This window comes from Semicossyphus pulcher, unplaced genomic scaffold (assembly GCF_022749685.1).
Source record: "Semicossyphus pulcher isolate SPU_LCO1_2020_fin unplaced genomic scaffold, fSemPul1.0.p SCAF_3, whole genome shotgun sequence".
Taxonomy (NCBI): domain Eukaryota; kingdom Metazoa; phylum Chordata; class Actinopteri; order Labriformes; family Labridae; genus Semicossyphus; species Semicossyphus pulcher.
The window spans coordinates 20,375,087-20,401,947 of NW_027211704.1; the positions used below are offsets into that span (position 1 = coordinate 20,375,087).

General features: G+C 40.8%; 4 protein-coding genes across 5 annotated transcripts; 1 reads left to right on the top strand and 3 right to left on the bottom strand.

Moving 5' to 3' along the window:
- Positions 1–1,103: 1,103 nt before the first annotated feature.
- Positions 1,104–4,800, bottom strand: tmem167b (transmembrane protein 167B). Its single transcript, XM_069678060.1, has 3 exons — positions 4,664–4,800; positions 3,289–3,420; positions 1,104–2,218 (listed from the first exon to the last, which is right to left on the bottom strand). Exons 1-3 carry the CDS (start codon positions 4,671–4,673, stop codon positions 2,136–2,138), a joined length of 225 nt encoding a protein of 74 aa, XP_069534161.1. The 5' UTR covers positions 4,674–4,800; the 3' UTR covers positions 1,104–2,135.
- Positions 4,801–7,494: 2,694 nt separating this feature from the next.
- Positions 7,495–11,197, bottom strand: b3galt6 (UDP-Gal:betaGal beta 1,3-galactosyltransferase polypeptide 6). 2 transcript variants are annotated; one of them, XM_069678424.1, is made up of 3 exons: positions 11,119–11,197; positions 10,623–10,747; positions 7,495–10,075 (listed from the first exon to the last, which is right to left on the bottom strand). In XM_069678424.1, exon 3 carries the CDS (start codon positions 10,063–10,065, stop codon positions 9,046–9,048), a length of 1,020 nt encoding a protein of 339 aa, XP_069534525.1. In that variant the 5' UTR covers positions 10,066–10,075; positions 10,623–10,747; positions 11,119–11,197; the 3' UTR covers positions 7,495–9,045. The 2 variants fall into 2 exon arrangements, with proteins under 2 accessions (XP_069534525.1, XP_069534524.1); XM_069678423.1 differs by lacking the exon at positions 11,119–11,197 and having other exon boundaries at positions 10,623–10,880.
- A 1,658-nt stretch (positions 11,198–12,855) lies between these two features.
- On the top strand, positions 12,856–22,834 carry LOC138605658 (dnaJ homolog subfamily C member 16-like). Its single transcript, XM_069678047.1, has 15 exons — positions 12,856–13,232; positions 13,426–13,492; positions 13,641–13,786; positions 14,245–14,420; positions 16,208–16,392; positions 16,528–16,632; positions 16,767–16,925; positions 17,039–17,169; positions 17,404–17,587; positions 17,812–17,994; positions 18,105–18,181; positions 18,267–18,347; positions 18,478–18,567; positions 20,523–20,693; positions 20,870–22,834. The coding sequence occupies exons 1-15, from the start codon at positions 13,045–13,047 to the stop codon at positions 21,354–21,356; spliced, it is 2,430 nt and encodes an 809-aa protein (XP_069534148.1). The 5' UTR covers positions 12,856–13,044; the 3' UTR covers positions 21,357–22,834.
- Positions 22,835–23,389: 555 nt separating this feature from the next.
- cdab (cytidine deaminase b) lies at positions 23,390–26,420 on the bottom strand. Its single transcript, XM_069678953.1, has 4 exons — positions 26,204–26,420; positions 25,255–25,366; positions 24,002–24,059; positions 23,390–23,829 (listed from the first exon to the last, which is right to left on the bottom strand). The coding sequence occupies exons 1-4, from the start codon at positions 26,388–26,390 to the stop codon at positions 23,689–23,691; spliced, it is 498 nt and encodes a 165-aa protein (XP_069535054.1). The 5' UTR covers positions 26,391–26,420; the 3' UTR covers positions 23,390–23,688.
- Positions 26,421–26,861: the final 441 nt, after the last annotated feature.

The following is a 26,861-nucleotide window of genomic DNA, read 5'->3' on the forward strand; positions in this document are numbered from 1 at the left end:
GGATTGCATAGGTACCAGCATTCAGCCATTTATTAAGGACCACACCTAGATTAATACCACCATTTTTAATAAATGCATAATAGCTGAATGGAAATCACCTGTGATCAAGGTGTGACAAGGAATGCACGGTATTCTGCTGGAAGGTTTATAATGATGATTAGTCTATTTGTAAAAGAACATTAGGAGAAGGAATGTATCAGAGCAACTGTAATGCCCAAAGTTCCCCCGGGGATTAATAAAGTATTTCTGATTCTGGAATGTCACACACATGAATTATTTCATTTTAAAATATATAATATGAAGAGTGGGAAAAGCACAGCGGTATGTCATAAATATTATGGTTGGTGTCCATTTAGGTGCTTGAGTTTCAAGGTTCTGATATTTGTGCTCACTGGGACACTTAATAGAACTGAGCCATTTTTAATGATGTGGATAACACCTGTGCTTTTCCTGCTGCATTAAGTCAAACGTTTGCTGTGAAAATGGGTCCATCCAAAGATATTACATTGAAAAATACCAATCAGCCACAAGATAGGTTTCCAAAGCAGTGAAATATAGAGGACAGTAAGGTAAATAAACAAAGTAATATGACAGCACACCTGCTTAAAGCAGGTTGTCCTCAGAAATAAAGTGTTCGTGTTCGTGGCAGAAGTTACCAAGAGGCTTATGACAGGTCTTAAGAAGGTAAAGGGTTCATTGGACCTATAAGGTGATATAGGTTTCACAGCGAGCATACAAGGACACCTGACCATTTTTTCCAGACTGTATGTTAAGAGTTTAAAAAAAATGGAAGGTTTTTTAGCTGAGAGGAACAAAGTAAAATGTTTTGACCATTATACGAGACTGTTTGGGGAACTCATAAGCAGAAATACAGTAAGCCCACCGTGATGCGATGTTGGGGCAGCTGTGGGAATTTCTCTGAGGTAACTCTGCATCGAGCAGTCAAAACCCCCTGAACTAAATGTTAACTTAAAGATGGTGAATAGGTATTCACTTTTATCTTCTGTTAGTAGTGACCAAAAATCAATAATAATATCACCCATGATTCAACTCCAAAGGGACTACATTTAAAACACCGTTCTGACTCTGAACGCCACTTAAGATCTGACTTTGTTTTTAAAAAACAACACAGTGATTGTGTGATTAATGTTTTACTTAAAATTTCATTGCATCCCCACTCTCCCAAAAAGCAATATCTTCTTTGAAAAATAAAAAAGAATAAGGTGGCAGAATTTAATTCATTATTACAGCATGTAATTTAGATTGCATGAGAAGAACAATCCACATTTGGCATTGCATTTAAACCTTCAGGCAAGTCTGATATAGTTATCCAATCCAATTACTCTTCTTTCTGCAATGTTCTACAATTGTGACATTACATGACTTACAGTTCAAATTGTAACAACTTGTGACATATAAAAACATGTTTTTTGTACTAAATGTCAAAGTAAATCCAACATAAACCTGTGCAAAATGTGTATTTCAAACCTTAAACAAAGTTTCAGAGATGCCAGCACTGTTAAGAAAAGATAATGGATGCAAAAAAGGAAAACATGTACACAAGAACATCTTCATATATTAGCTTTGTTTATCTTCCCCTCCACCCGTGACAGAAGAAGTGATACAGAAAAAACAGCATAGCTGGGAGCAAGCAGAATTGATCATTTTCACACATGACCTCTGTGTAATCTCTCCTGGTCGTATCCTTTTCCAAATATATACAGCTAGACTAATTTAAGGTTGTATACAAGTTTAATTTATTGTGCACACTGCCCTTACCTTGTCTGCATCCTTCACTATAAATATTGATGGGTAGTGGATGGAGACAACAAACAGTGTTACGGTACAATAGTATGATAACATGTGACCCAACAATCTCCCTGTAGGAGATATTCAGGATGCCCTTCATGTCTGTAGTGCACACACATCACTAAGGGAGGAGTTATGTACCCAGTCACCAGAAGGGGGCAGCACAGTCTAGTCTTTCACATGGGTCCACATTACAGGGCCATTAGGGGTTTCATCGGTCATGTAATCCAGGAGATGTCCCACCGCAAGGATTAGCACATGACCACAGAGATGAGTCCGTCCCCAGCCTGCACCCATCCAGTCTTTTCCAGTCCAGTCTCACTCCATCATTTCAAAAAGACGATGTAGAAAGCCATGACCAAACAGGAAATTGCCACAGCAAAGTGAAGCCGCGTCCCGATTATTGCAGCTGAGAAGAGAAAAGGAGGAAAACGTCAGGTCATATATTCATCAGATGTGTTATCAGTAGCCCCCTTTACACTGCTGGTTTAAGGCGGGATTATTACGCCTCTGTTACGCCTCATCTTTTATGTAAAACGCACGGAGGTGGAATGGTGGGGAGAAGTCGTTCCGCCTCCGAGCCGGCATCTGAGGTAGTACCAGAGGCAAAACGGCGTCAGCGTAAATGCAGGGCGGAACAGCGCCGAGTGTGTATGCAAAGCATGGGCTGTTTTGTTTACACTTCGCGCACTTTCTGCCTTGCCAGAACGGTGTGTGAAAACACACACTGGGTCGGCTTTACACTGGCTTTGCTTGGTTCAGTGTAAAATTGGCAAAAGGCAGCGTAACGGCAGAGCTACTTTACTGTGCCGTGGCGGAATTGCAATGTTACAAGAGCTACTGATGTGAATGATGCAGATATAAGAAACTTTTTGATAAGAGACACACTGTGATCTACAAATATGTGGACAGTGCAACATTTTCTACTGTTTGCAATGAAACAATGACTGAGTTAAGTGTTTTTGTGTGTATTTAACTAAACATATGCATTTACACAAAGGACAATCTTTCTTTTTAAGGTAGAAATAGCACAATTGGAACTAATCATATTAACAATGGCTCAGTTCCCCTTAAGTATCCCAGTAAGCCTGGCTATCAATGAACCATCCCACTTGTACTGTCCCTGCTATCAGATGTCGAAAAGTTGGTTGTTTAAAAGATCTATTGCACTTTAGGCCACTGAGTTCAAAGACACTAAATAATGATCATGATAAGTTTACTTGTTAAGTTTGAAAAACATGGTACAAGGTCCCACACTGCGAATGTTACAGATATAAAATCTTCATTTCCAATGATGGGTGACTTTTTATGCACTTCAATGTTGTGTTTTTAAAAAAAAGAAATTCAAAACTCAAAACACACTAATTATGCTGATGAAGCCTCTTATTTTCAAGTACGGGTTCTCAATTTTTCGGTATTCCAACAGAGTCATTTGGTGTAGAAATCACAGTTGTGTGTGTTTATTAATCATATATCTACCTTTGTAGAAGACGCCCCACACTCCTTTCTTCTCTGACAGCAGCCAGGTGTTTATGCGAGGAACCTTTTTGAGGTATGCACAAGTGCAGATGAACAGCAGCCCAAACACCAGGATGCCATCGAAAGAGTATACTGTAAAAGACAGGGAAAAATAATATGACTTATCTGTTAACTGTATTCAATCAGACACAAAGAAAACACAGAGATAGGACAGTATTGAATGTGCCAGTTGAAAAAAAAAAAGCCAGTTGTGGGTGTAGAAATACCAGATTCTTGCAGTGGTAGAGCAGAGCAGGTTAGTTTTAATTTGAGAGTCTCTTGGTAAGAAGAACCAAAAAGAGGCAGATTGGAGAGATTATGACACTAAAATCAATTAATGCTGCTTCTTAAACAGTAGAAAATGGAGCAACATCCAAAAGACACACACTAAAGTTGGTTTAAAAGGGATATATGTTTAAGTTTTGAGTAACAATCTGTCGACTAGTAATATCGTCATTATATGTAGGAGCTCAAACAAGCTAAGAGAGACAGATGTAATTTTTCTCCAATAGGTTTGACAGCGTATCCACTATTTATAGTATTTTAACAGTAACATATACATCTTGTTTGTGGTTGATTTTGCCCTTCAACTTAGATACACTCAGCTGTTTTGTTGACTCTGTTAAGTCCTGAACAATACGAAAATAATGACCAAAATCAGCAATGGATGACAGCCTTTAAACAGCTGATTTGTAGGACTAATGTCACTTACATGCTATCAGGTTTTCCTTGCCTTATTCAATTAATAATAATAATAATAATAATAATAAGTTTATTTATATAGCACACAAGGTTACTAGTGCTTTAAAGAATACATCGACTAAATAATAAATAATATAAATCACTACAGCACATGAAATACCAATCAATCACTAAAAAAAAGCCTTGTTTTAAGCAAAGATTTAGAAACAGGTAATGAGTTTGCCAGCCTGATGTCCTCGAGCAGGGAATTCAGAGCTGAGGGCCTCTGATGGCAAACGCATGGTCGCCCTTGGTTACAATCCTCAATTACCAGTGATATCTACTCTATATGACATTTCGAGCATTAGCTACCAAAATCTGACGTCACTCAAGCTAGTTAGCAAGAAACATTGAAGCCAGTACAAAATACGATGTAGCCAACACAACGGGTTTGAAGACAATAGCCCTTACGTTAAGACAGCGAATTGTATACCAAATAAAACACTACTTAAATTGTGAAGGACTCTTAGTTTAGTACTAACAGTGCTGCCCGGGGCCACGTCTACAGCTAAACTAGCCTCCTCGTTAGCCTAACTTACATGTCCTGTTCTGCAGCTACCACCGCCAAGCTAGTTGAATACTACAGCAAACCTACCATTTGTCATATTCGCAGTTTGCGCTGTGACGATGTTATATCACTTTTTCTTCCTTTAAATCAACATCCCATCATGAATTACAAAGTGGAGATGTAGTTACAGCAACCACTTCGGTTCGTAGTCAGTCGGGTGACATTTCCGGTTTCACTGGTTTAAGATCTTCTTTAGATGTTAGATTTGTTGTTATCGATCCAGCGCTACTGCCATCTAGTGGAAGACATGATTTACAGCTTACTGTACATCAGCCTCAAATTTTATATATCCATAAAATAGCTTTATTTAGCAAGAATGAAAGTTCACATTTTAAATCTCATGCTGTAGACAACAATTTTTCAATAAATTAAGGCAAGGCAAGTTTATTTATATAGCACATTTCAGCAACAGGACAATTCAAAGTGCTTTTCACGAGACAACAAAAGCAAAAAACACAACATAAAATAAGACATTAAATAGCAAAGTGAAGATAGATAAAGAAATTCAAAGTGCTTTACACAGTTAAAACAGAACATTAAAAACATTTAAAGAAAAGTGACATAAAGCAAAACACATTTTAAAATATAAACTCAAGTCCGGTCAGAACACTACAACAGTACATGCTTTCTAACACGTAAGCATTAAAACTTTTTAAGTTTTCCGAACCCTAAAAAAGGTGTTCCCTGAACTACCTTTTCTTCTGTAAGGGTTCCAAACCCTTGGAGTTACAATCACACAGTTTTTTCTAAATTGCTGAATGCAAACAACTCTTCTGCTTAGGCCTAAGTCTTTCTCTTTAATTCATTATAGCTCGTTAGTTACAATCTTTATTCCCAGAAAAATTACTCAAAGAAAGTAGGAAAACAAGTTGAAAAATGTACAAATTAATTCCTCCTAACAGACAATGTAGCATGTTTTTATATTATGCTTGTCTATGTAATCCATAACGACAGTCACCATCTTTTAAAATGCAATTAAACTACGCAGTTGTGTTGTTTGGAGAATATTACCAACAAATAACCATGTCTGTTAATATAAGCATACTACACATGAGAAGGCAGACAAAAGTAGATGGTGTGCAGGTGTTTTGTCCTTCGCAACATTTGCAACACTTTTCACATTGCCTTATATGACATGGCAGCAGCACCTACAGTAGAAGGGAACATTAAGAGAGTAAGGGAACATTGCTGGCTCTGCTGCAGCTCTGAACCAGAACACCTTCGGCTGTACCGAGGGATGGTTGGGAATTAAACTGAGCTTCGACTCGGCACCAAAATAAGCTGACACTATGATACAGCCACCTCCACCTCATTCCCAGAGGTCCACCTTGAGGCAATTTGTGCTGACAGCCATCAGCCACTCCAGAGTGCTTCCTGTATAAATAACCTCAATCTCAGCCAGCTCAGAGGGAACTGAATCAGGGTTCTATCCTGCATGTGACCTCAATTTGTTACTTTAAAATCTACTCTGGACTAAGCTCTGGCCTACACAGTTTAGAGTATATTTTAATAAATATCTAACTGTATATCTAGCATACTGTATATGATTCTTTGTACACACATTTATTATGAAATGCATATTAATGCCAGTCCACATGACAAAACCTAGGCCTTCTGGTCATCTTAACTGTATCTACATTTCTAAAATTTGATTGTCAATATATGTTATAAATGTACTGAATATTGTATAAGACTTAATATTACAGAAAAAAGGATTAAAGATGGATTGATTGACTTAACATAGAAATTTAAAGCAAATTTACTTCTGTCTGCTCTGTTGGATCAAAAAAGTATACATACAGAAAACTATATTTGTTTTGTGGGTATTTCCTGTTGTATTATCCTAATCATACATAACATTTTCCTTATTCCTCTGTATGTTGTCCGAGCAGGGGTGGAACATAGTGTTGAAGGAAAGTTTATAAGATTTGATAACAGGAGAATATAATACACTTGTTCAGGTCTTCCCCACTGCAACTGCAGCCTGCTTTGCACCCTGAGAACAGAGTTTCTGCTTTTTCGCACGTGCCTTTGTGCAATAGACTTTATACCACTTCTCTTTTCAGCAATGCATCTCTATTACAGCACACATGTAAAACTGGTTTGGTACCATTTTACTAAAGGTGTGGATAATGAATGAGGGCGTTATTTGTTTCATCAAAACCTTCCGAAATAATCGTACTTGAGTTGGGTAATGGGTTTTTTTCTGGGCTCAGTTTCTGCAAGAAGGGAAGAAGAATGTATAAATAAAGAATGTATATATGAATTGATATAAAACATTTAAAATATCGATCAAATCTTATCTAAATCAAGATTGATTGAGAAAATGGTGACAGTCCATGTTGGCTTAATTTTGCAGTATTGTTTGGCATGTTTTTAGCTGAGAATAGTAGAGCCCCTTAACTGACTGAAATCCCAGCTGGTTTGTGTGCTGGCTTGTGTTTATGTGTCAGAGAAACATGACTGCTGGATGATCCCACCACAACAAGAAGGTGGTGACCTCATCAAAGCCAGGAGGCTGCCAAATCCCATCCTGGCTTTTCGCCAAAACTACATCCCTTCGCTAAGCGCTGCTTTCTGCCACAGGAGGTGTGAAAACACAGTCTGTCTACGATCAGGTCCCACAGGCAGCAGGTGCTGATTCATGTAAACACAGATGGTTAGGCTCTGCTACATTAAGCTTTCTGTTTTTCTGTGTCACATTTAATTTGTGCAATAAAAGCCCCTACAGAGACGCAAAGATGCATCTTTAAATTAACAGAGATGGGTCGATATCTAGAGCAATTTTGCCGCTTCAAACTACACGACTCAAACAATGAATATATGAGAATAAAAGTGACAAAAATACATTTATGCCTTTTAATAAAATATCCAACAAACACTGAAAATTGACTTGTACCAAATGAGAATCTGCTAGTGAAAACAGTGAGAAAATGGTCATGTGGTTATTCACAAAAACATAACAACAGTCATTGAAGTTTGATCTTTTTTTGCTGCTTTCCAAAAGTTTTGGGACACAGCTACTGACACCACGGGCTGAGCTCATGTTGGAGAGGAAAAAGGGAAATCATTCAACATTAAAAGGACCTTAAAATGATGTTGCCAGCTGTTCTTTACAGTCTATATCCAGTTTCTCCATCTGAATCTGTGCTGCGAATAAACATGACCAAACAACATGATATCTCAGCTCAGTAAATGTACCAACATTTAAAGTGTAATTTCCTTGGACATGTAAATAACATCACAATCTCCACACACAGACTCCAGTATTAAGAATTAAGAAGGCCTGTTGAATAAAACACATCCGACAATTTCCTCTCACACATTCTTTGCACCTTTAAAGACGTGACATCTTGCGTACCGTTAAACCGTAAACAAGTTTTACATTGAAAAAGTAAACATTTCTCGCCCAAAGCTTATAAATACAAATTCAGTAACAAGCAGCAACAACTGTGCTTCTGTCCCAAATCAATACCAGTGTGTTGTGTTTGCTGCAGAATAAATTAACAATAAATTAAATACAAACAAAATAGCTCACAAAAAAAACAGTAGACATCATGGCATCTCCCATCTGTGTTTCCCTGTATTTTCTTTTATACTGAAATAAACATGATTCATAGTGTTGAGGAATATGAAGCAAATGGTCGAGCAGAGGAAGCACAGAGTGGGGAGAGAGAGAGAGGCAACCAATGTGGAGAAGTTGGCGTGAGGAGGGCGCTGACATGGGTCTGAAAAACAAGGCAGAAGAAGCTCACTAGTTAGAAAGAAGACAAGGCTGAAGTTGAGGGTTAAGCGGTAACATTTTTAGCCAATTCTCTGTTATTACACCATTTACATTTGCGACACTGGTAGGAGACATCACTGCAGAAGCTTTAATGCTGCTTGAAAGCACATTATATTTGAAAATACAGAAATGAAGGTGGTTTAACATGGACTGGGTCTGCACAGACCATGTTAAACCAGGTGAGGATTTAAGTAGTCAGACCTAATTTAGATTATCATCGAAACTGTGTGGAGCTTGTTTCCAGAATTGTGAAACCCCTTAATCTATTATCTACTGCAGAAAAAGGGAAGTGTCCAGACCTCATTAGAACCTGCTCTTGCTTTAAACACATGATACCAGTGGTAAACATATTATAAATTAACTTGGAAACACATTTTAAATGTGGTTATAATTGGGGAAAAAAGAGCTTCAGTTTGGCCTGCACACGTGTCGTTGCTTCACTTTATTCTAACAATTAGAAAAATTGGGTTCCTTATAGTATTACGACATTTATTATGATGCCCGGGACGCGTTACACAACTATAAATGGTGTTCCAAAGGTGGGAGAATTTGTTGACAATGTTTGTTTCCAGACTAGGAAGATAAGAAACACAGGGGGGATTTAAGTCTTGTTAAAAGGACAGTTTTATGGAATGCCGTCCTTCCTTTGGCAGCACTGTGAGGGTGGCACTCCCCAGTCGTACACATAAGACAATCGCAGCTTCACTTCCTCCTTGCAGAGCCTGCCGTCACGCTGCAGAGTCTGGTGTTTTTCCAACATGTCCTCTAAACTCTGCTTGTGTGTCACCAAGTATTTATTGTTGCAACCACGCGATTTGTACTCTGTGTCAAAGCGTGGGTCATGCGTCCGCCGAACATCCACCGGTGCCAGCCAGGCGCCCAGTGACACATCCTCACTCTGCCACGTCTTTAAGAACCCTGTATTAAGGTGAATGTAATGTACCAGGTCTGCCGAGAGGATGTAGCCCCCGCCCAGTGCGTAGGGCAGATAGTAGTCACAGAGCTCCCATGCGCTTTCCCGCCACTTCCCAGCTGTTTTCACTCTCCCCCTCCCTGAGAAGAAGCCCCAGTACAGCCGGCTGGGCTCTTTCGCCTTCAGCTCCTCCTTAAGGAGGTCCAAGCGAGCAAACGTGTCATCATCTGCTTTGAGGACAAACTTGAAGTCCACATTCTGGTCCAGCCAGGAGTACATGTGCAGCAGCTTGAGTGTCAGGTTCTCATAGGAATCTCTCAACTCCGGCAGTAAGAGCAGGTCTTTGTGCCGCCCCTGCTCTGTGTTCAGGTTCTGAAGGTCCTCGCTGGAAAGACCCTGAGTCCCAACCACAAACATGGCGAGAACATCAGAGTCCCGCTTGGCCAGCCAGGTGCTGCGGATGATACTCCTCCTCTCTGTGTACTTCGGTCCGGTTGTGATGAGGACCACCAGCATTGCTGACAAGTCTTTGGATGTGGAAGGGGGATTATGATGCTCCGGACGAGATTGTAAAACATTTGCACGAGGGGCCAAACCTGGAGGATCCTGGTGGACCTGTTTCAGGGTTTCTGAGGTACATTTGGCCAAGAAGACAAGGACTACAGCAAAGCTGCACACAGTGCCGATGACCAGGGCTGTCTTGTGGCGGCATACTAGACGTATAAGATGCATGGTGCCAAGTCTGAGGGGGGGGAAGAAAACAAAACACACAACTTAGGATTTGCACGAATGCATTTCTGGAAACTTGTACCAGGTGGCTGAAAGACTTAAAAAGGATAAATCTGCATTTAGTGTTTGCCCATTTTATGATCAATTAAAATATACTGCCTTAGATATAGTGCAGCTGTTAATCACAAAGCACTTAATATTTGCTTTAGCCTGTTTTACAGCTGTGTTTACAGACATTACAGATGTAAACAAACATTCATGAGCATCATAAAGGATTTCTAATGTTTGAGAAGTGTTAGTCAGCATATTTCATTAGTCACAGCCCCTTCAATTCATGTATATTACAGTTTGGCGGCGAGGTTATTGTCCTGCATTTAGATAACACATTTAGCGTAAAAAAACATTTATCTAGCAAGTTAGCAAAGTATCCACGTCTCAGCTGCACAACCATGATTTTATAGCACCACCTGCATCCTAAGCTTTGCTGTTCAAGTGTACAATGTAGATGTGTCGCAGCAAGTATGTTAGCAGCAATAAATCGATAAGCATTTGTGAGTTACCTCGGTTATTGAAAAGTACCAGTCCCGTGCGTGACACTGCCAAAGCGGGCCACAGACAGCAGCTTTGCAGCGCTAGCGCAAGCTACCGAGTTAAGACCCTCTGCGCACTTCGTGAGCTCACTCCTCTGAATACAAACATGCACAAGTTATTCATATTGGTTTAAACGGTAGATGGAAAACACAGAGTTTAGCTGCCACGCAGGTTACAGTAAGCAGGTTAAATCGTTCGCCCGGTGAGCTGAGCCAGGTATCGACGTATTCATCTTTTTTGTCTCGTAGTGTAAAACCAAATCAGTTCTGTGCGCCCGTGACGAACCGGAAACGGAAGTGAAGCCCCCGAAAGAAGCGAAATGCTTTTAAATAAACACAACATATTATCATTATATTATTATTATTATTATTGTTATATTATTCATTTATATGACATCAACATTTTTTTATATATCAAATTGCACATCACCGACACAAAAAGGAACGGACTTACTCCAATACTAACGTTGATTTTGGCCGGAAGTCACACGAAATACCAGTTAAATTAAAAAAAAATAAAGATATTTAAAAACGTTTACTTTCAAAACATGAAATATCTTATCAGGAAAAAAACAGAGGAGGAAACGATACTAAAAAATAAAAAAGGGGAGGGGGAGCCATTTGAGCACAGCTGCCGACTGGAGCATGCGCTTTATCGCCAGTGTTCAGTGATGCAGCGTGAAGTTTGGAGAACTAGCCAAACCAAGACCGGATATTATATTATCTTACTTCAGAATAAAAGCACGACATGTGTACTTTGGAACTCCAATGCAGCATTTCAGAATCAGCTTTATATGACTCCAGTTTAAATTTGCTCTCTTTGTACACTTAAATATTAAAAATTTAACTAATATGTACAAGCCTACAATAAACATTAAATATTAAGCTAATATCTACAAGTGAAAGACAATACTTCAAGTATGAGGAGTGCAATGATGCTGAAATATATTACATGATTTAGAAATTTATGTAATTATACAATAATATATATACTGTACCATTTCATACTGATAAATGTTGCTTCTTCTACCTATATATGTCCCTTTATCCCATACCACGTCACTTATGTCACTTTTGTATACCAGTTGCATATATCTCTTATTTAATTTTAATTGTATCTATTCCTATTTCTATTTGTACTTGCCTTCTTGCTTCTTGCTTGTCTTTGTGCTGTTGCAACAACCGAATTTCCCCTCTGGGGACCAATAAAGTACTATATCTTATGTTATCTTATTTAAGTAACAGTATTTACAGTAAAAAAAAAACCAAACAGTGTGCATAGATTCATGCCAGATGACGAATGATATTACATGAATAAAATGTATGTCCATATGATGACATGAACAATAAACTGTCCTATATACATGAGACAGGGTTTTTCCACATTGATTGCTTGATGTTATGAAAATGGACTTCAAATGGATAATCAGAATCACAACAGGCTGCTTGACTTAGACTTAGACTAAGTCTAACTCAACTTTATTGATCCCTTTGGGATGACTCCCTCTGGGAAATTCAGTCTCCAGCAGCTTATACAGTACAATACAATAGGAAAGAATCAGCACACAGAGGGTAAAAAATAAAGATCAAAATATATATATCTATCGATATATATATATATATATAAAAAAGTACAAAATTAGATAACACAATATATAAAATATACACTCTATTGATATATGTTGTATTTAGAGTAGGCCGTATTGTTCATCAGCAAAGACTTGTTGATGTCAGGGTAGATAAATAGATAGATGTACTTTATGGATCTCAAACTGGGAAATGGTGGAAAATTGGGAAACTGTGCAGTAGCATGTCATTTAATGCTTGCGTTGAATTTTTTAATGAACAGATCAAATCACAATTCAGCAATTTCACAGATACAGGGGGATTATGGAACATAATCAATTGTTTCATATTGCTGCAATTATTTATAAACTTTATTGTATGCAAATCTTTTAGACGTGTTACTCTTATATTCCTCCGTGTTATGCGTATTATGCAGTGTGTATGTTATCTTACATAGTACCATATGTTACAGCAATTTTATTTTAATAATTTTCATATACCTCTTAAAAATATAATATCAAAGTAACCTGACGTTTTAAAAGGGGGTTCAGTAATATTTTATTTTGAAATGTGTTACCGGAAACTCTATCTTTAATTACGGGCATGACACTGCCGATATGCGTTAGCTGGAAAAATAATGGCCTCATCGTAGTAAACTGTCAGTATGCCGTTTGTAATTTTCCTTACATTCAAGACGTGAACAGGCCCGAGTATGTAACCGTGTAGCTTGATACACTTGTTACACAAAAGCTTTGTAACGTTACTAGACGAGGTAGCTTCTTAGCTTACTGACATAAGCGTTGAACGAGGAGGACAGTGAGAAGCAATGACGGTTAGGAGAAACAGCCGATATCCTCGGACATGTCCAGCTTTGCTCGCCATCTTTCTGCTAATTTTGGGTGTGCAGTTGGTGCGAACATCTTCCGAGTCTGACCCCTACAAAATCCTGGGTGTCAGCAGGAGCGCGAGTCAAGCAGAAATCAAAAGAGCGTACAAGAACCTCGCCAAAGAATGGTGAGTGACTGACACCTGGTCCCCTAACAGGCCATCACATCCTGGCTGCAGCAGATGGGCCTTATGCACTTTACAACAGTGTGCATTTGACATCTGAAAGTGCGCTTGTTATTTGATATAAAACGTTGAACTCTTACTTTTAACCCCGTGTGACCTAGCAGTGCTTAATTACCTCCTTTATGCACATTTCCAGGCATCCAGACAAGAACAAGGACCCCAAGGCTGAGGACATGTTCATCAAGGTTTCTAAGTCATACGAGGTACGTGACAATGACTCATAACATGTCATGCCCATTCATGCATTCAAAATACTCAAGTATGTTCTCTATGTGGTTCAGCCAGTTTCAATTTCTGTTTGATTCTGTTTACAATCATAATCATCATTGTCGCTGTCCTCTCACCTCATAGATTCTGTCTAATGAGGAGCGAAGGTCCAACTTTGACCGCTATGGGCAGATGGATGAAAACCAGCCCTTCGGACAGTCGCAGCATCACGGTTTCCGCAGCTTCCACAACAGCTTCTACTTTGATGAATCTTTTTTCCATTTCCCCAGGTACTACGTGTTAAGATTTCTCTTTCATTACCTCAAAGTATTCGTCACTGACAGTCAAAGTCCCAGCATGCTTAGGACCAAACTCTTTGATAAGAAAACTGCTTTCTTCTTCTAGTCCCCATGTTCCCATTTTATTGTTTATGCATGTGTTTCCCACAATGCTCCTGTGTCCAGTCCATAGTGAGGATTGTAGTGTGGGCCCCTTCCTGTGTTTGCTTTTGCCAAGATGTGCCCAGATGCAAGCCAGTTATCCTTATATTTTTATTTTGAGGGCTCTTCTAGTATTACTAATAGGAGAACATTGGACTGAATGTCGCACTAATGTGCCCAAAGATGTAAAATGGATGAACAGATTGCAGTTACAGCCAGTTGTCTCTCAGGTCATGGCCTTGCTTCACAGCACCCTGTAGGCTGCGTCTATAAAAAGGCTCCCTGTCTTGTTTCCAACCCTCCTCCAGATCCAGGGACTTTTCAGACAGCAAGTACCTGCTTCACCACGCGCAGTTTAACAGCGATGTCCTTCCAGACAGCCACAAGAGGCCGTACCTGATCAAAGTGACCTCTGAGTGGTGCTTTGCATGCATCCACATCGAGCCTGTGTGGAAGGAGACGGTGCAGGAGCTGGAGCCGCTGGGTAATTTGCTGTCACTAGACCTCCCCCATGCTCTCATAGTCAGGGGCTGGTTTTCCTAATAACCTCATAACATGAGGTTGATGTTTGCTCAGTTAAAGGCAGTTAAATGTAATTCTAAGTGTTAAGGTGCTTCACAGAGAGCCATTTCTTTAATTATTCATTAGGGTTTATTTGTTCTTCTTGGTTTCCTCGGACAACAAGTAAAGCCAAGGGAGGAATTCAACACTGTGTAACAGTTTACTGGCACGGGGGATGAATTTAAAGTTGTTGGGTTTATTCTCCGAAATAGAAGTTGAGTAACCAGTGCCCTGTACACTTAGTCTCATGCTCGTCCTGTAATAACAAAGCGGCCTGCCCTGGAATAATATCCGACATATGTTTGTAATCAAGTAGACCAATTGTAGACCCATAGAGTTAGCTTACACATAAAGCTATCTCTAGCTTAACACTGTTGAAATATAAGTCCACAAGGCACACAAGTTTTACACATTATGAAATTATAGTTGCTATTATAAGTCGCAATAGCTAACGTGTTAGCAAACATTTTCCAACACATCTAGCAGTCATTAACTTTTGTTTGCTGTAGGGTTACTGCGAAACTGACAAACATAAGTTCACACTCCTCGCACTGTTTTCAGCACCAACTAATGACAAATCAGCGCACCTCTACCGCCTTATGCAATCTCATACAACAACTGTGTCATAATATATATATTTTTTTAAGATCATTTTTTGGGCTTTTGCCTTTATTTATATGACAGCTGAAGAGAGACAGGAAGTGTGGAGAGTAGAGAGTAGGGGGATGATATGCACCAAATGATCACAGGCCGGGAGTCAAGTTTGCAATCAGTGCATTGAGGGCTGTAGCCTCTGTGTATGGGGCGCCTGCTCTACCAACTGAGCTAAACCAGCGCCTCTAATGCACACTTCTGTGACATTATGAACAATAATTAATTATAAGAGTCATTGAAGGCAACTGTGTATCAAAACAGATTGCATTAGCCAGTATGACGGGACCTTGTAAAGTACAGCTGAATGTATATTTAGTTATTTAGCTGCTAGATGCTTTACACATTGCTAGCAAGATGCTAACTCTGTCTGTCATTTGGTGCCGTGCAGGAAGCTTACACTGTAAATATTATAAAATATATATTTTTGCTGAATGCAGCTCCCGTAGGCTGCTGGAAAAAAGGTTGATTTTAAAGATTATTGCTGCAGATGACTGCAAAGTCTCACATTAAACACAGCCATGTAACCCGTTGCTCATATAAAAATACTGACAAATGCTGGTCTTGTCTGTCTCAGATTCAAAGCCTTAAAAAAGTAAAAATCTTTCTGGTCATGTCAAACTAAGCTTTGACTTGTTTTCTTCTGATGCTGAGGTATACAGCTGTATGGAAACACACGACTCTGCAAGACTCTAAAAACAGATGTGTGCATCTTTTATGAACCCTATCTATAAATCCCACAGCTTGGAGTGGTTCTTCTAAGAAGACACTTTCTGTTGAGTTTAAAACATTTCTGGTGCTCAGCTCTAATCTGTGAGTTTGAACAGAAGTCTTTGCGGTTTTGCTGAAATATAAACACATTTGCACAATCTCCTTAAACTCATTTGAGTGTTAGATTACTAAAAGGGAGTCCACAGTTATGTCACCAGAAGGGTTAAGGCAGCGCTAAGTGTTCGTATGTCCAACTTCACTGGAATAACACAACATTAGTGTCAGGTGGCATCTTTGTTTGCCCCATCGTGTCAGCTACAATACAAGTGTTGTTTACTCTCACACCAGGTGTTGGCATCGGCATCGTGGATCTGGGTTATGAGCGTCGCCTGGCCAACCAGCTGGGAGCTCACCGCGCTCCCTCCATCATCGGGCTGGTGAACGGCAGGGTGACCTTCTTCCACCAGGCTGTGGTACGGGAGCACCTGCGACAGTTCATAGAAGACCTGCTGCCCCAGCGACTGGTGGAAAAGGTAAATGCAACTGACACACTGCGACATGCTTGCTACGTTCCAGTAATATTAGTCTGATATTTTGGACTTACCTGATTAGACTGTTATTTAATATAGGAAGAAGACATTTTGAACTAACTACCATTGTTTCTCCAGGTGACAGATAACAACTACCTGGCGTTTCTGGACAGCTGGCATGCTGAAAATAAGCCCAGCATTCTCCTGTTTGACCAAGTCCCTTTTGCCCCCCTACTCTACAAAGTAAGCGATGTGTTCACAGACGAAGCAGATTCCTTTATTTAGTTTTCACTCTTGTATGTCTTTACATAAAAGCATATAGATGGGTAGATAAAAAAGTATTTTCGAGGCTCTCATCTTCCCCCTCCACTCTCCAGTTAACAGCCTTCGCCTTCAGAGACTATGTGCGCTTTGGCTACGTGGATCAGGGTGACGCGCAGAACACTCGAATCCTACGGCAGTTCAACATCAACACATACGCCCCCACCATGCTGCTGTTTAAGGAGGACACGGCGAAGCCTGTTGACATCATCCAGGTACAACAAGCGCAGATTCCCAGCCAGAACGTTTGAGTGGAAATCATTTTTAATATCAATGAAATTACTTACTTTACCAAATTTCATACCCTCTGCCCCTTTCTCTCTTTCAGGCCAGAGGGATGAAGCGGCAGATCATGGACGAGTTCGTCTCCAACAATAAGTTCCTGCAGGTGCCGCGGCTGGTCAACCAGAAGCTTTTTGATGAGCTGTGTCCTGTTAAGCAGTTTCACCGACGGAGGAAGTAAGATATTTTATGAGTCTGAGGCTTTGGTGCTGCTATTAATATCTCCCTGAAATTGAACTCTTGTGTAATAAGATAATGCGTCTTTATTGCCTCTTCACTGCTTGTCTACCTCAGCTGAGGTTGTCATAGACGGGAAAGGAAATAAGCTTGGCTAAGTTTACGAGAGTTGAATTAAAATCCTTGAACCCCTAAAGAAATTAAAGTGTTTGTCACTGTGACTGTGCTTTGCAGGTACTGTGTGCTGTTGATCACAGGGGAGGACCAAGCATTTCTCCCAGGCAACAAGGCCTTCCTGGACTTTGCGTCAGCGAACAGTAAAGAGGTGCTGCGGTTCGCGTACGTCTACCAGCGTCACCAGCAGCCTCTCTGTCAGGCACTGCTGCATAATCAGGCGGCACTCTCAGGTCTCCCTCAGGTCAGTGGCAAAAACACTCACACAAAAAGCTCCTATAATCATATGTAAGCAAAAAAGGGATGTAAATTTCTGTCATCCTGTAGCATCGAGAACAGTGTGAGCTCGCTTGCAACTCTTTTATACCCAGAACAGAATGTGATATGTGTCAGATTTCCGATATGTCCTTTCTAAGACTCTGCTTAGCTTCTGTTTACAGTAAAAGCGCTCTTTAATACGCCTCACAGGTGGTGATTCTTGAGAGGCGGAGCCAGGCTGGCAGGGTCCTATATCGCTCTGTGAGCGGCGGCTGGAACGGCAGTGAGGAAGATAAGCACCGCCTTCACGAACAGCTGGAGCTCCTTCAGAAAGACCCGACCTACCTGACCTTGGACACCACCCTGCCTGAACTCAACAACGAGATGGCTCCTGTAAGTCACACAGACGCACACTTGCTGCCTCTCTGGGCTGGGGCTGACACATTCCTGAAGTCTGGCAATTTTTGATTAATGTCATGTTTTGTTCACTTTCAATCTCCCAGATGTTTATCATTCAGTGGATTAATGCTGCCTATGATTACATCCTACAAATATACGACGACCTTCTCTACTCAAACTGGTAAGACAACTCTCTCAAAGTTATTCAGAGCAAAGAAGGAAGAGTGTTGTTATCTGATGTTGGCTGACATCTCTCTTTCTTCCAGGCGAGAGATGATGCCCATCCTGTCGCTGATCTTCTCCGCCCTCTTCATTCTTTTTGGCACCGTCATCATTCAGGCCTTCAGGTGAAAAACAAATCTTTGTCTTCTAATCCTACATAATAGTTCATGAGTTTGACTCCAGCTGAACCAAATACAGGCTGCATAGCGGTGCCCAAAAGATTAATGATTTTCCCCATTTATGATGTATTTTCAGTGAGCCAGGTGAAAGCAAACCCCGCAAACCGAAGCCAAAGGAGCAACAACAAACTGAGGAGGATGCTTCAAGTAGAGCCGGTACCACAAGGTAATGCAGTGGAGAGAAGTGAACACAAGATGGAGGCAGAATACTTTGGCTTTAAGGGTGCTGAAACTCTGCCCACAATATGAGGCACAGCAGCAGAAATCTTGATACGATGCAGTCTGCCTGAATGATGTTTTTCAAACTCATTTTGCACTTGAACGGCTGTTTATCAAACAGGCAGGACCATGGGGGGGCGGGGGTTTGCAGTTTGTCTAACCGAAGCACGTCCTTGAGTTGTCAAAGCTGCCTCACGTAGTCCCACAAGAATTCTTCTCATTAATAATCAAACATGACTCAGCAGTATACTCTTAATGAATTCATTTTCTCTGACCAGCCTGAAGTGATTTTTAGAAGGTAAACAAATATGTGTAGGGTAATACAGAAAATGCTCACATAGCCATCTGTCTGTATTTACCTACTACAGGCTGATGCATAGTGTTTTGATTTGAGGATTTTAGTTTTGTAACCCTAATTTGCTTGATTATTGCAAACACTCTCCCACATTTCATACACTCATGTAGTCTCTGTTGCACCTCACTAGCAACAACCATGTGTGGATGTGAAGCTTGGATTTTCCAGCATCAATAGACTCACAGGTGCAATCTTCATCGACCTAACTAAAGCTTTTGACTTTGTTGATTGTTATCTATTATGAGATGAGCTTTGCTAGTTTAGTGCATACCTACATAACAGAAAACGATGTGCTCTTTTAAATGGGAATAAATCTGATTTAACAAAGAGGTGTGCCCCAAGGGTCAACATTGGGACCACTTCTCTTTTCCATTTGTCTGAATAACTTACCATCAATTTTCAATATGTCACGTATACTTCTAAACCTCATCTATCACAAGTTCAAACTTCTCTTCCGTCTGAAGATTGGCTGTTACACAATAATCTATTGCTCAACAAATCAAAGTCCTATGAAATGATCTTTGCTACCTGACAGAAACAGAAACTCAAATCAAAAACTGGTTCATGTGTAATAACCTGTAACGATGGCTCTTTCATATAAAATATCTTGGTCTATTTTGCGGTCAATGTCCTGTATCGATCTCGGAAGTGCTTTACAAGTAGTGTTATACTTCCTATTCTTGACTGCTGTGATGTTAACCTTAACACAACATATAATAGACTCTGCCGATTTGTGCTTGCATGTCCTTTTCACACCCATCACTGTACATTGTATGAATCACTAAACTGGCCATCTGTGAGTGTAAGAAGACAGATCCACTGACTTCAGCTTTTATTCAAATGTATACATTTTAACTATCCTGCTTATTTACGAAGGTATTTTGTACCTTTTACTTCACGCACTTCACGATGACGCACTCATGCTAAGAAAGCACTTGGAAAAAGGGCTTTTATGTTTAAAGCCCCAACTGATTGGAACAATTTACCTGTTGATATCAGACCGATTTCCACCCTTCGTATGTTTAAGCACACCCTGTCTTCTTTCTTTGAAACAGAATGCACTTGTTACCATTGAAACTGTTATGGTCCATACCTGATATTTATACCTATTGGTCCTGATCTTTACACAGAATGTTGTCTGTTTCTAAGTTTGCTGTACTGAGATCTGTATTTTTGCTATTGTGTGACTCATGTTACATGATGTATGTTTGGACCCCCTCAAAAACGAGATGGTACATCTCAAGGGGTTTACCCTAAAGTATAGATTTGTACAATACAAAAAAGTTAAGCAGCTGTGTGCATACACTTTAACAGTAATTTGAGGTATATTAATTATAGCACACGGCAGTAATTAACATGCTCCAAAAAGCTGCTTTTAACTGAATTCTTCACAAGGAAATGGGCGCAGGCTATTAGCAAAATATTTTAAGGTCTCCCTGCGGCGATCTTCTCCTAACACAACTACACTTTCCAACATAATCGCTATAAATGGCCTCTAAGTTTCCACTTTTCTTTCCCCCTTCCGTGTTTCTCTGTGGTCCGTGCAGCCGACCTCCTAAGAAGGACTTTGTGGAAGTGACCGAGCTGACGGACCTCACGTACACCAGCAACCTGGTCAAGCTGAGGCCGGGCCACATCAACGTCGTGCTGGTGCTCACCAACGCCTCCAAGACCGCCCTGCTCAGGAAGTTTGCCAAGGAGGTTTTTTCTTTCTCTGGGTGAGTCTCAGCGCTGCATGAAGTTTCTATTATAATATCTATATATTCATGTAATTGTAAATTTTAAGAAAGGTATACATTTCCCTTTTTAATGCAGATTAAAGCTGATGACTGTATAACAAATCAAAGAGACTGGCAGGTGCACTTTTTAATCCTAAACCCCTCTGCCTCTACAGAACTCAGAACCTCCACTTCTCCTTCCTCAACGCTGATAAGCACCGCCACTGGATGCCATCGCTCCTTCACTCAACCTCCGACACCTTACGGGACGAGGGTCGTGACGAGGACGAGGAGTCGTCAGACTACGCTGGACACGTTCTGGCCCTAAATGGCCACAAGAAATACTTCTGCCTCTTCAGACCCGTCTTCACGGGTGACGATCCCAACGACTCCTCCTCTGAGACCTCCTTCTCCTCTGACAGGAGAAAGTCCAGGTCCAGGTCTCGATCTAGCTCCCACTCTCGATCCAGGTCCCATTCCAGGGAGGATGGGGCCGGGGCCAAGAGAGGCTCCAGTAGGGCGACCAGCATAGAGGTCCACCACAAGCTTGACAGGCTGGGACTGTGGATGGAGAGGATGATGGAGGGCACCCTGCCCAGATTACAGGTGCCTGCTTGGCCCATTCTGGATGAAACCACAAACAGCTTCTCCACAGAGAGCTGAGGTCACAGTTACAGAGGTATGAACGGTAGCAGAAACACTTTGTGGTCTCACCTCCTTGTTAAGTTCTTTAAAAGATGGTTTAAGTTGTGTTTTGCACAGGTAGGTTGCTGCACTGAACGTTTTCAGCCTTCTTACAGAATGTCCTTTATTTATCTATTACATAGTGAGGAGCAGATAGACATGTACGGCTTAGACTTGTGTGCTACTCAAACCTTTAAAATGCACGTTTGTGCATGTTAAGACCTGCAAGGAACATATTTTAAGTATATTAAGCCAAAGCCAAAGTCAGAGCTGTTTTATATCACTCAGTGACTTCTGTGTGGAGACAGAAGGAGGAAAACGACAAGAGCGCACACACATACAGGCGTTATGTGTTGTAAGCAAGCTACAGCTTCATCATCTCACTTAAATTACTCAGAAGTGACAGCTGGATTATTCTGCACTGTTTATTATCCACAAGCAGCCAATAAGCATCATGGTACAGACTTTAGCCGTGGCTTGCTGTGTGTTTGGGGTCCGCCTAGGTACAGTGTGTGTGTGTTACAGATTAACTTGGGTTATGCAATTATCCCCTCCTTTAAACTCTTGTCTCTGTATATTTATGAGGTCGAAGTCATACAGCACGGAACAAGCAAGTTATTTTTGCTCGACTTAAGTACTTCAAGCACCACTCTCTAAAATAAGCCTGAACACATCTTTACAATTGACGGCCCTCTTACGTGACTTTTGGCATTACTCAGGTGGAGAATTTGCCTGCTTATGTTCAGATCTCCACATGGGTTTATACGAATATAATAAGGCTTAAAAACCGAGCCTTATGCACTGAGTTTATAGATACATAGTTTTTTACTTGCAGAAACTTTCAGTTGAACTTGAATATTGATCTTTTTTTTGTTGCTGTTATAGATTTGGTAGATTTCAGGCTTATGGACAGATCATTTCACAGCATTATAAGCAGTAATAATCAGCAAGCACAATTTACATCTCATTATGTGTTGGAGGTTTTACACCTTGCACCAAGTTTAATTTCTTCCTGCTGATTTGTTTAAACATGCTTGAAGCCGAGTTTAAATTCTGACGCAGATAAATTTGAGTCATCATGTTAAAATCTGCCTTTTTGTCTGAGTTTGCAAGTCCTTGTCAGTTGTTTGAATCAGGGAGAAACAATAATAATACCATATTAAATTACCCCTCCCTTTAAATTATTGTTAACGTTAATGCATGAAATAAGTAGACTTAAAATCATTTATAGATGATAAGGGAATTTGCACCGGCAGCTTAAGTATGTCTCCCTCTCTGTCTCCTCCGTAACTCTGAAATGGAATAATTTGCTGCAACAAGTCATATTTTCAGTTCACTGTAACTCCTAATAATATTTTTCTAATTTAATGTCCTTTGAACTCTCATTTATGTTCACATGCAACTGTAAGAAATGAAGTGAGACTCCTTTTAAAACAATTAATTTATTAAAATATGTGACCTGCTTTGATATTTATGTCATTTCTTGTCTTTGTGTCTCTTTAAAGATATAATAAGTAGGATTTTTCCTTGCATTTTGTCAACAATACATTCAAACGGGGCCAATCTTCCTGGGCTCACAGTCACCAGAAGCTCTAACTCTCTCTCGTGCGAGAACACGTCAACCCCACCGAGCTACACCGACAGCATCACGGTTACCTTTGCGCTAGCATGCTAACCGGCGGTTACCTTCGCGCTAGCTTCGCGCTAGCATGCTAACCGCCGGTTAGCTTGTCCTACCCTGTTTGAGGCACCTACCTGTCCAACAGAAAGAAGGCAAACTCTGCATCGCTCTTTCGCCGTGGTCGCCGGTCTGAATGGTTGCTAATTTGAACCACTCCAAGCAAAACAACAGAATAGATGCAGAGGGAAGGGTCTCACAAGGATCTGCACACACACTCACCAACACACATGTATAGAGGCCCATAGTGATGATTTATATTATGATAAATTTGTAGTCTGTTTTATTTTTGGAGGAAAATCCTACGTAAACCTTTAAACTAACACATATTTTAGTCTACAACAGTACAATATCCAATATGTCAATGTAGGTAAGTGGATTTCTAATACATTTAATTTTTCAGCTAACAACAGTTGGCTTAACGCTGTGATATGTTAAAATTACAGATAATTACACATTACAATTACACATAAAGTAAATTCAAGTATGTGACATCATTAACAATCAGCAGATGATACAAAAACAAATATTTATCATAAATAAAAACTCCTGCATCATACATTTTCAGCACCACAGAACATGTCATACGGTTCAATGACCCAACACTTGTGTTTGTTAGACTAGACTCCAGGCTCAGTACTCATTGGGAATGTCAAACACTTTATCCATGGACAGGTCTTCAGGGCCGAAGGAGACGGGCAGCAGCTCGTTCACGGTCATCTTCAGGTGCGAGCCGTCTGGTTTGGACAGGTACACGTTCCAGTTCAGCCCGAACTGTGAGGGAAAGATGAGAAAGAAGATAGTTAAGTCCTTTATGTGGTCCTGACAACAAAGAGGAAACAAGCAGCTGGTATGTGTTAAAACTCCAACTGAAAACATTTTAAGGGTCTTCTATTGAGAGCTTAATGTCATCAAATTAAAGCAGGAGCAAACCATCGCATCATACCTCTCTCATGAACTGTCTGCAGCCTCCACACGGGGAAATGAACTGGTCGTTCAGGTCGCTGCAGAGAAAACACAGGGAACAATATGAGTCACAATCGCGCTGTCGCCTCACAGCTAGAAGGTCCCTAGTTCAAACTCTGGTTCGGATGAGTTTGTGTGGAGTTTGTTCTCCCTGTGCATTCCTTCCGCAGTCCACAGACATGCTCGTGAGGTTTAATGGTGACTCCAAATTGCCCGTAGGTGTGGGTGTGAGCGTGAAAGATTGTTTGTCTCTGTGTGTGAGCCCTGTGATTGACTGGCGATCAGTCCAGGATTTACCCTGCCTCCCACCCAGTGAAAGCTGGGATAGGCTCCAGCCCCCTGCGATCCTGAACAGCATGTACATCTTATTCTACACAGATGTAGAATACAAATAGGAACTGAAGTAACCAGCAGTACTCCGACTGTCCGTCCATCCATCCATTATCTCTGCCGCTTATCCTGTTCAGAGTCGTGGAGGGCCTTGAGCCGATCCCAGCTGTCATTGGGCGGGAGGCGGGATACACCCTGGACTGGTCATCAGTCAATCACAGGCACAGACAGACGACCTTTCATTCTCACATTCACAATTTTAGAGTCACCGATTAACATCACAAGCATGTGGGAGGGGTTCCGGGAACCCAAGCAGAAAGGCCCCCTATGCGTTCAATCTATTTGGTGTATGCAAAGAGCAGAATGAGCAGGACTTTTTCATACAGGTGCTTGCTGATGTAGCTGATGTTTGAATCTGAACTCTCAATGTTGAACTTTAATTTCTTGTGACTTAACTTTGATGTTTTGCTCTGACAATAGTGTCGCTTAATATGAACCTAATCATTCTGAAGGTCCCTCTCTGCTTTCAGTCACCCCACGCTGTCTCTAAATGACTACTTTCCTGTAAGGTACGTCAGCTCTATAGTCATAGTCATAGGATAGGTTAGTCACAAGGCTTATATGGGCATTATAATCATATTTAAGTTAATAGGGTTAGGTAATAGGTTAAAACATGTGCTTATTTAGGAGCAGCATGTTGGCTGCTGCTTTCCAAAGACTCACGTCCAACTTTTTGTTGCCTCACTTTGATTTTGTTGGCTCAGTTTGGTGTTGTGCAAAAAGAAACAGAAATCGAGTGATTCAAGGTTTGGGAACACAGGAAGGATGACTGTGGGCTTGTGCAAGGATAGGGAGGGTTAGCTTTCCATTTTATAATCGGGTTTATTTGAAAGTGGATGTTACCTGGCGATTGCAATAGCCTTGAAGCTTCTGTAGCCCTCTGACACTGCCTTGGAGATGGCATTCCTTTCAGCACACACGCCAAGGTTGTAACAGGCATTCTCCACATTGCAGCCTGCAAGGGAAACATGTAATCGGCTATTTTGAGTGATGTTGTTTTTGTGAAATGAAACAGGAACTTTAGGGGTGGGGGGAATGGCCTTTTCACCATCAAACGGGCTGTCTATTTACTTCTGTCCTGGTCAAATAGTTACTCAGTGGGTCTCTGCTCTCACGGCTGTTGGCCAGCTATTTGCCCCCCAGGGGACACGTGAGCGGCTAAGCTTTGTCCACCAGTTGACGGGAGAGTTGTGTCTTTTCCTGACTGTTGACAATGATTTGACATCCCTGTCTATGTAAACAGCACAGATGACGCAGGTGACGCAACAACAAAAGGTTACCCTAGCTCATGGGAAAGTTATTTGTATGAAATGTGATTTTCAGGATATTACGGCATTTCCCTGGTGAGGATTTAATAATGTTCTACTGTAGCCAGACATGTTCAGATGAAACCTGTACTTTGACTCTAACATAGTGTATCAAAATGAAACTCTACATAAGGTAATGTGTAACATCCTCGCACTTTAAATCTGTTTTTATTACTCAAACATTTCCAGTGAACTAAAGCAACAACAGAGCGGAAAAGAACAGACCTTATCTAAACAGGTTGTTTAATGCTGTGAGCTTCCTCCCTGATTGGAAATGCTTTTAACCTTCACTATTCTTTCTTTTGAAATGTTTAGATAAATCTTATTGCCGATGATGATAGAAAACTTGATAGGTTAGTCTTCGGAAAACAATGAAATGAAGGAAATCCAGAATTCAATAAAAAGAGATCTTCACCTATCTTTCTTGCCTGTTGATCCTAAACCTTCACTCTAATCAGAGACACAGTCTTTCCGTTCTTCCTTACCTGTAATCACACAGTTGTCGAGGGTCAGCAGAGCGGCTCCCACCCTGAACTTGCTGTAGGGACAGTAGGCCTGCTTCTTGGCCTCTTGAGACTGCTGGATCAGCTCCTTAACCGCATCCTGGGACAAGTGTCTGGAGCCGTACCCCTTAACATGCACCAGCTCCCCGTTGATCTTCACTTGCTCCATACTTGCTCTTTGGGGGGAGGGGTTTGTGTGGCTGTTTGTTTTTGGAGTCAGTGAATGAGTCTTTTGTGGCTCTGCTTTAAATGTGAAAGGGCCAGAGTAAAGGGGGGGAGAGGGAGCAGTCATAGCCAATCACTGGCAGGGCTGTCAGGATGCTGTCATGTGGAAATGTGTGCAGAGTGTGTTGCTGCCGTTACTCATTTTGTGAAGACGCTGTGATTAAGGGTTAGGGTTAGTGCTGGCAGGTTGCTGGGACTCACCCATTTGTCCTGTTTAATACAGTTTGTGAGATGAATGGCTTCTTAACCTCTGATTCAGTACAGGAATGGAGACATTTTCTTGCCCCACCTTTTTAATTGAAATGATTTGCTGCTACATGTTGTTTATAAGTATAAGAGTGATTTTTAACATGTATAAACTTGACATGTAATAATTAAATTGGCAAAATGATCTGTTGAAATAAATCGATGGTGG

What these genes read in the sequence shown, in the direction of transcription:
- LOC138605658 (XM_069678047.1), top strand. Translation starts at nt 13,045, where the DNA reads ATGACGGTTAGGAGAAACAGCCGATATCCTCGGACATGTCCAGCTTTG. An exon ending in TTGCCCCCCTACTCTACAAA is followed by an intron (nt 16,633 to 16,766) that starts GTAAGCGATGTG and finishes TCCACTCTCCAG; the next exon opens with TTAACAGCCTTCGCCTTCAG. An exon ending in GACCTTCTCTACTCAAACTG is followed by an intron (nt 18,182 to 18,266) that starts GTAAGACAACTC and finishes TCTTTCTTCCAG; the next exon opens with GCGAGAGATGATGCCCATCC.
- b3galt6 (XM_069678424.1), bottom strand. Translation starts at nt 10,065, where the DNA reads ATGCATCTTATACGTCTAGTATGCCGCCACAAGACAGCCCTGGTCATC.
- tmem167b (XM_069678060.1), bottom strand. An exon ending in GTGGGGCGTCTTCTACAAAG is followed by an intron (nt 2,219 to 3,288) that starts GTAGATATATGA and finishes TTCTCTTCTCAG; the next exon opens with CTGCAATAATCGGGACGCGG.
- cdab (XM_069678953.1), bottom strand. Translation starts at nt 26,390, where the DNA reads ATGGAGCAAGTGAAGATCAACGGGGAGCTGGTGCATGTTAAGGGGTAC. An exon ending in CGACAACTGTGTGATTACAG is followed by an intron (nt 25,367 to 26,203) that starts GTAAGGAAGAAC and finishes TTTCCCTTGCAG; the next exon opens with GCTGCAATGTGGAGAATGCC. An exon ending in AAGGCTATTGCAATCGCCAG is followed by an intron (nt 24,060 to 25,254) that starts GTAACATCCACT and finishes TTTTCTCTGCAG; the next exon opens with CGACCTGAACGACCAGTTCA.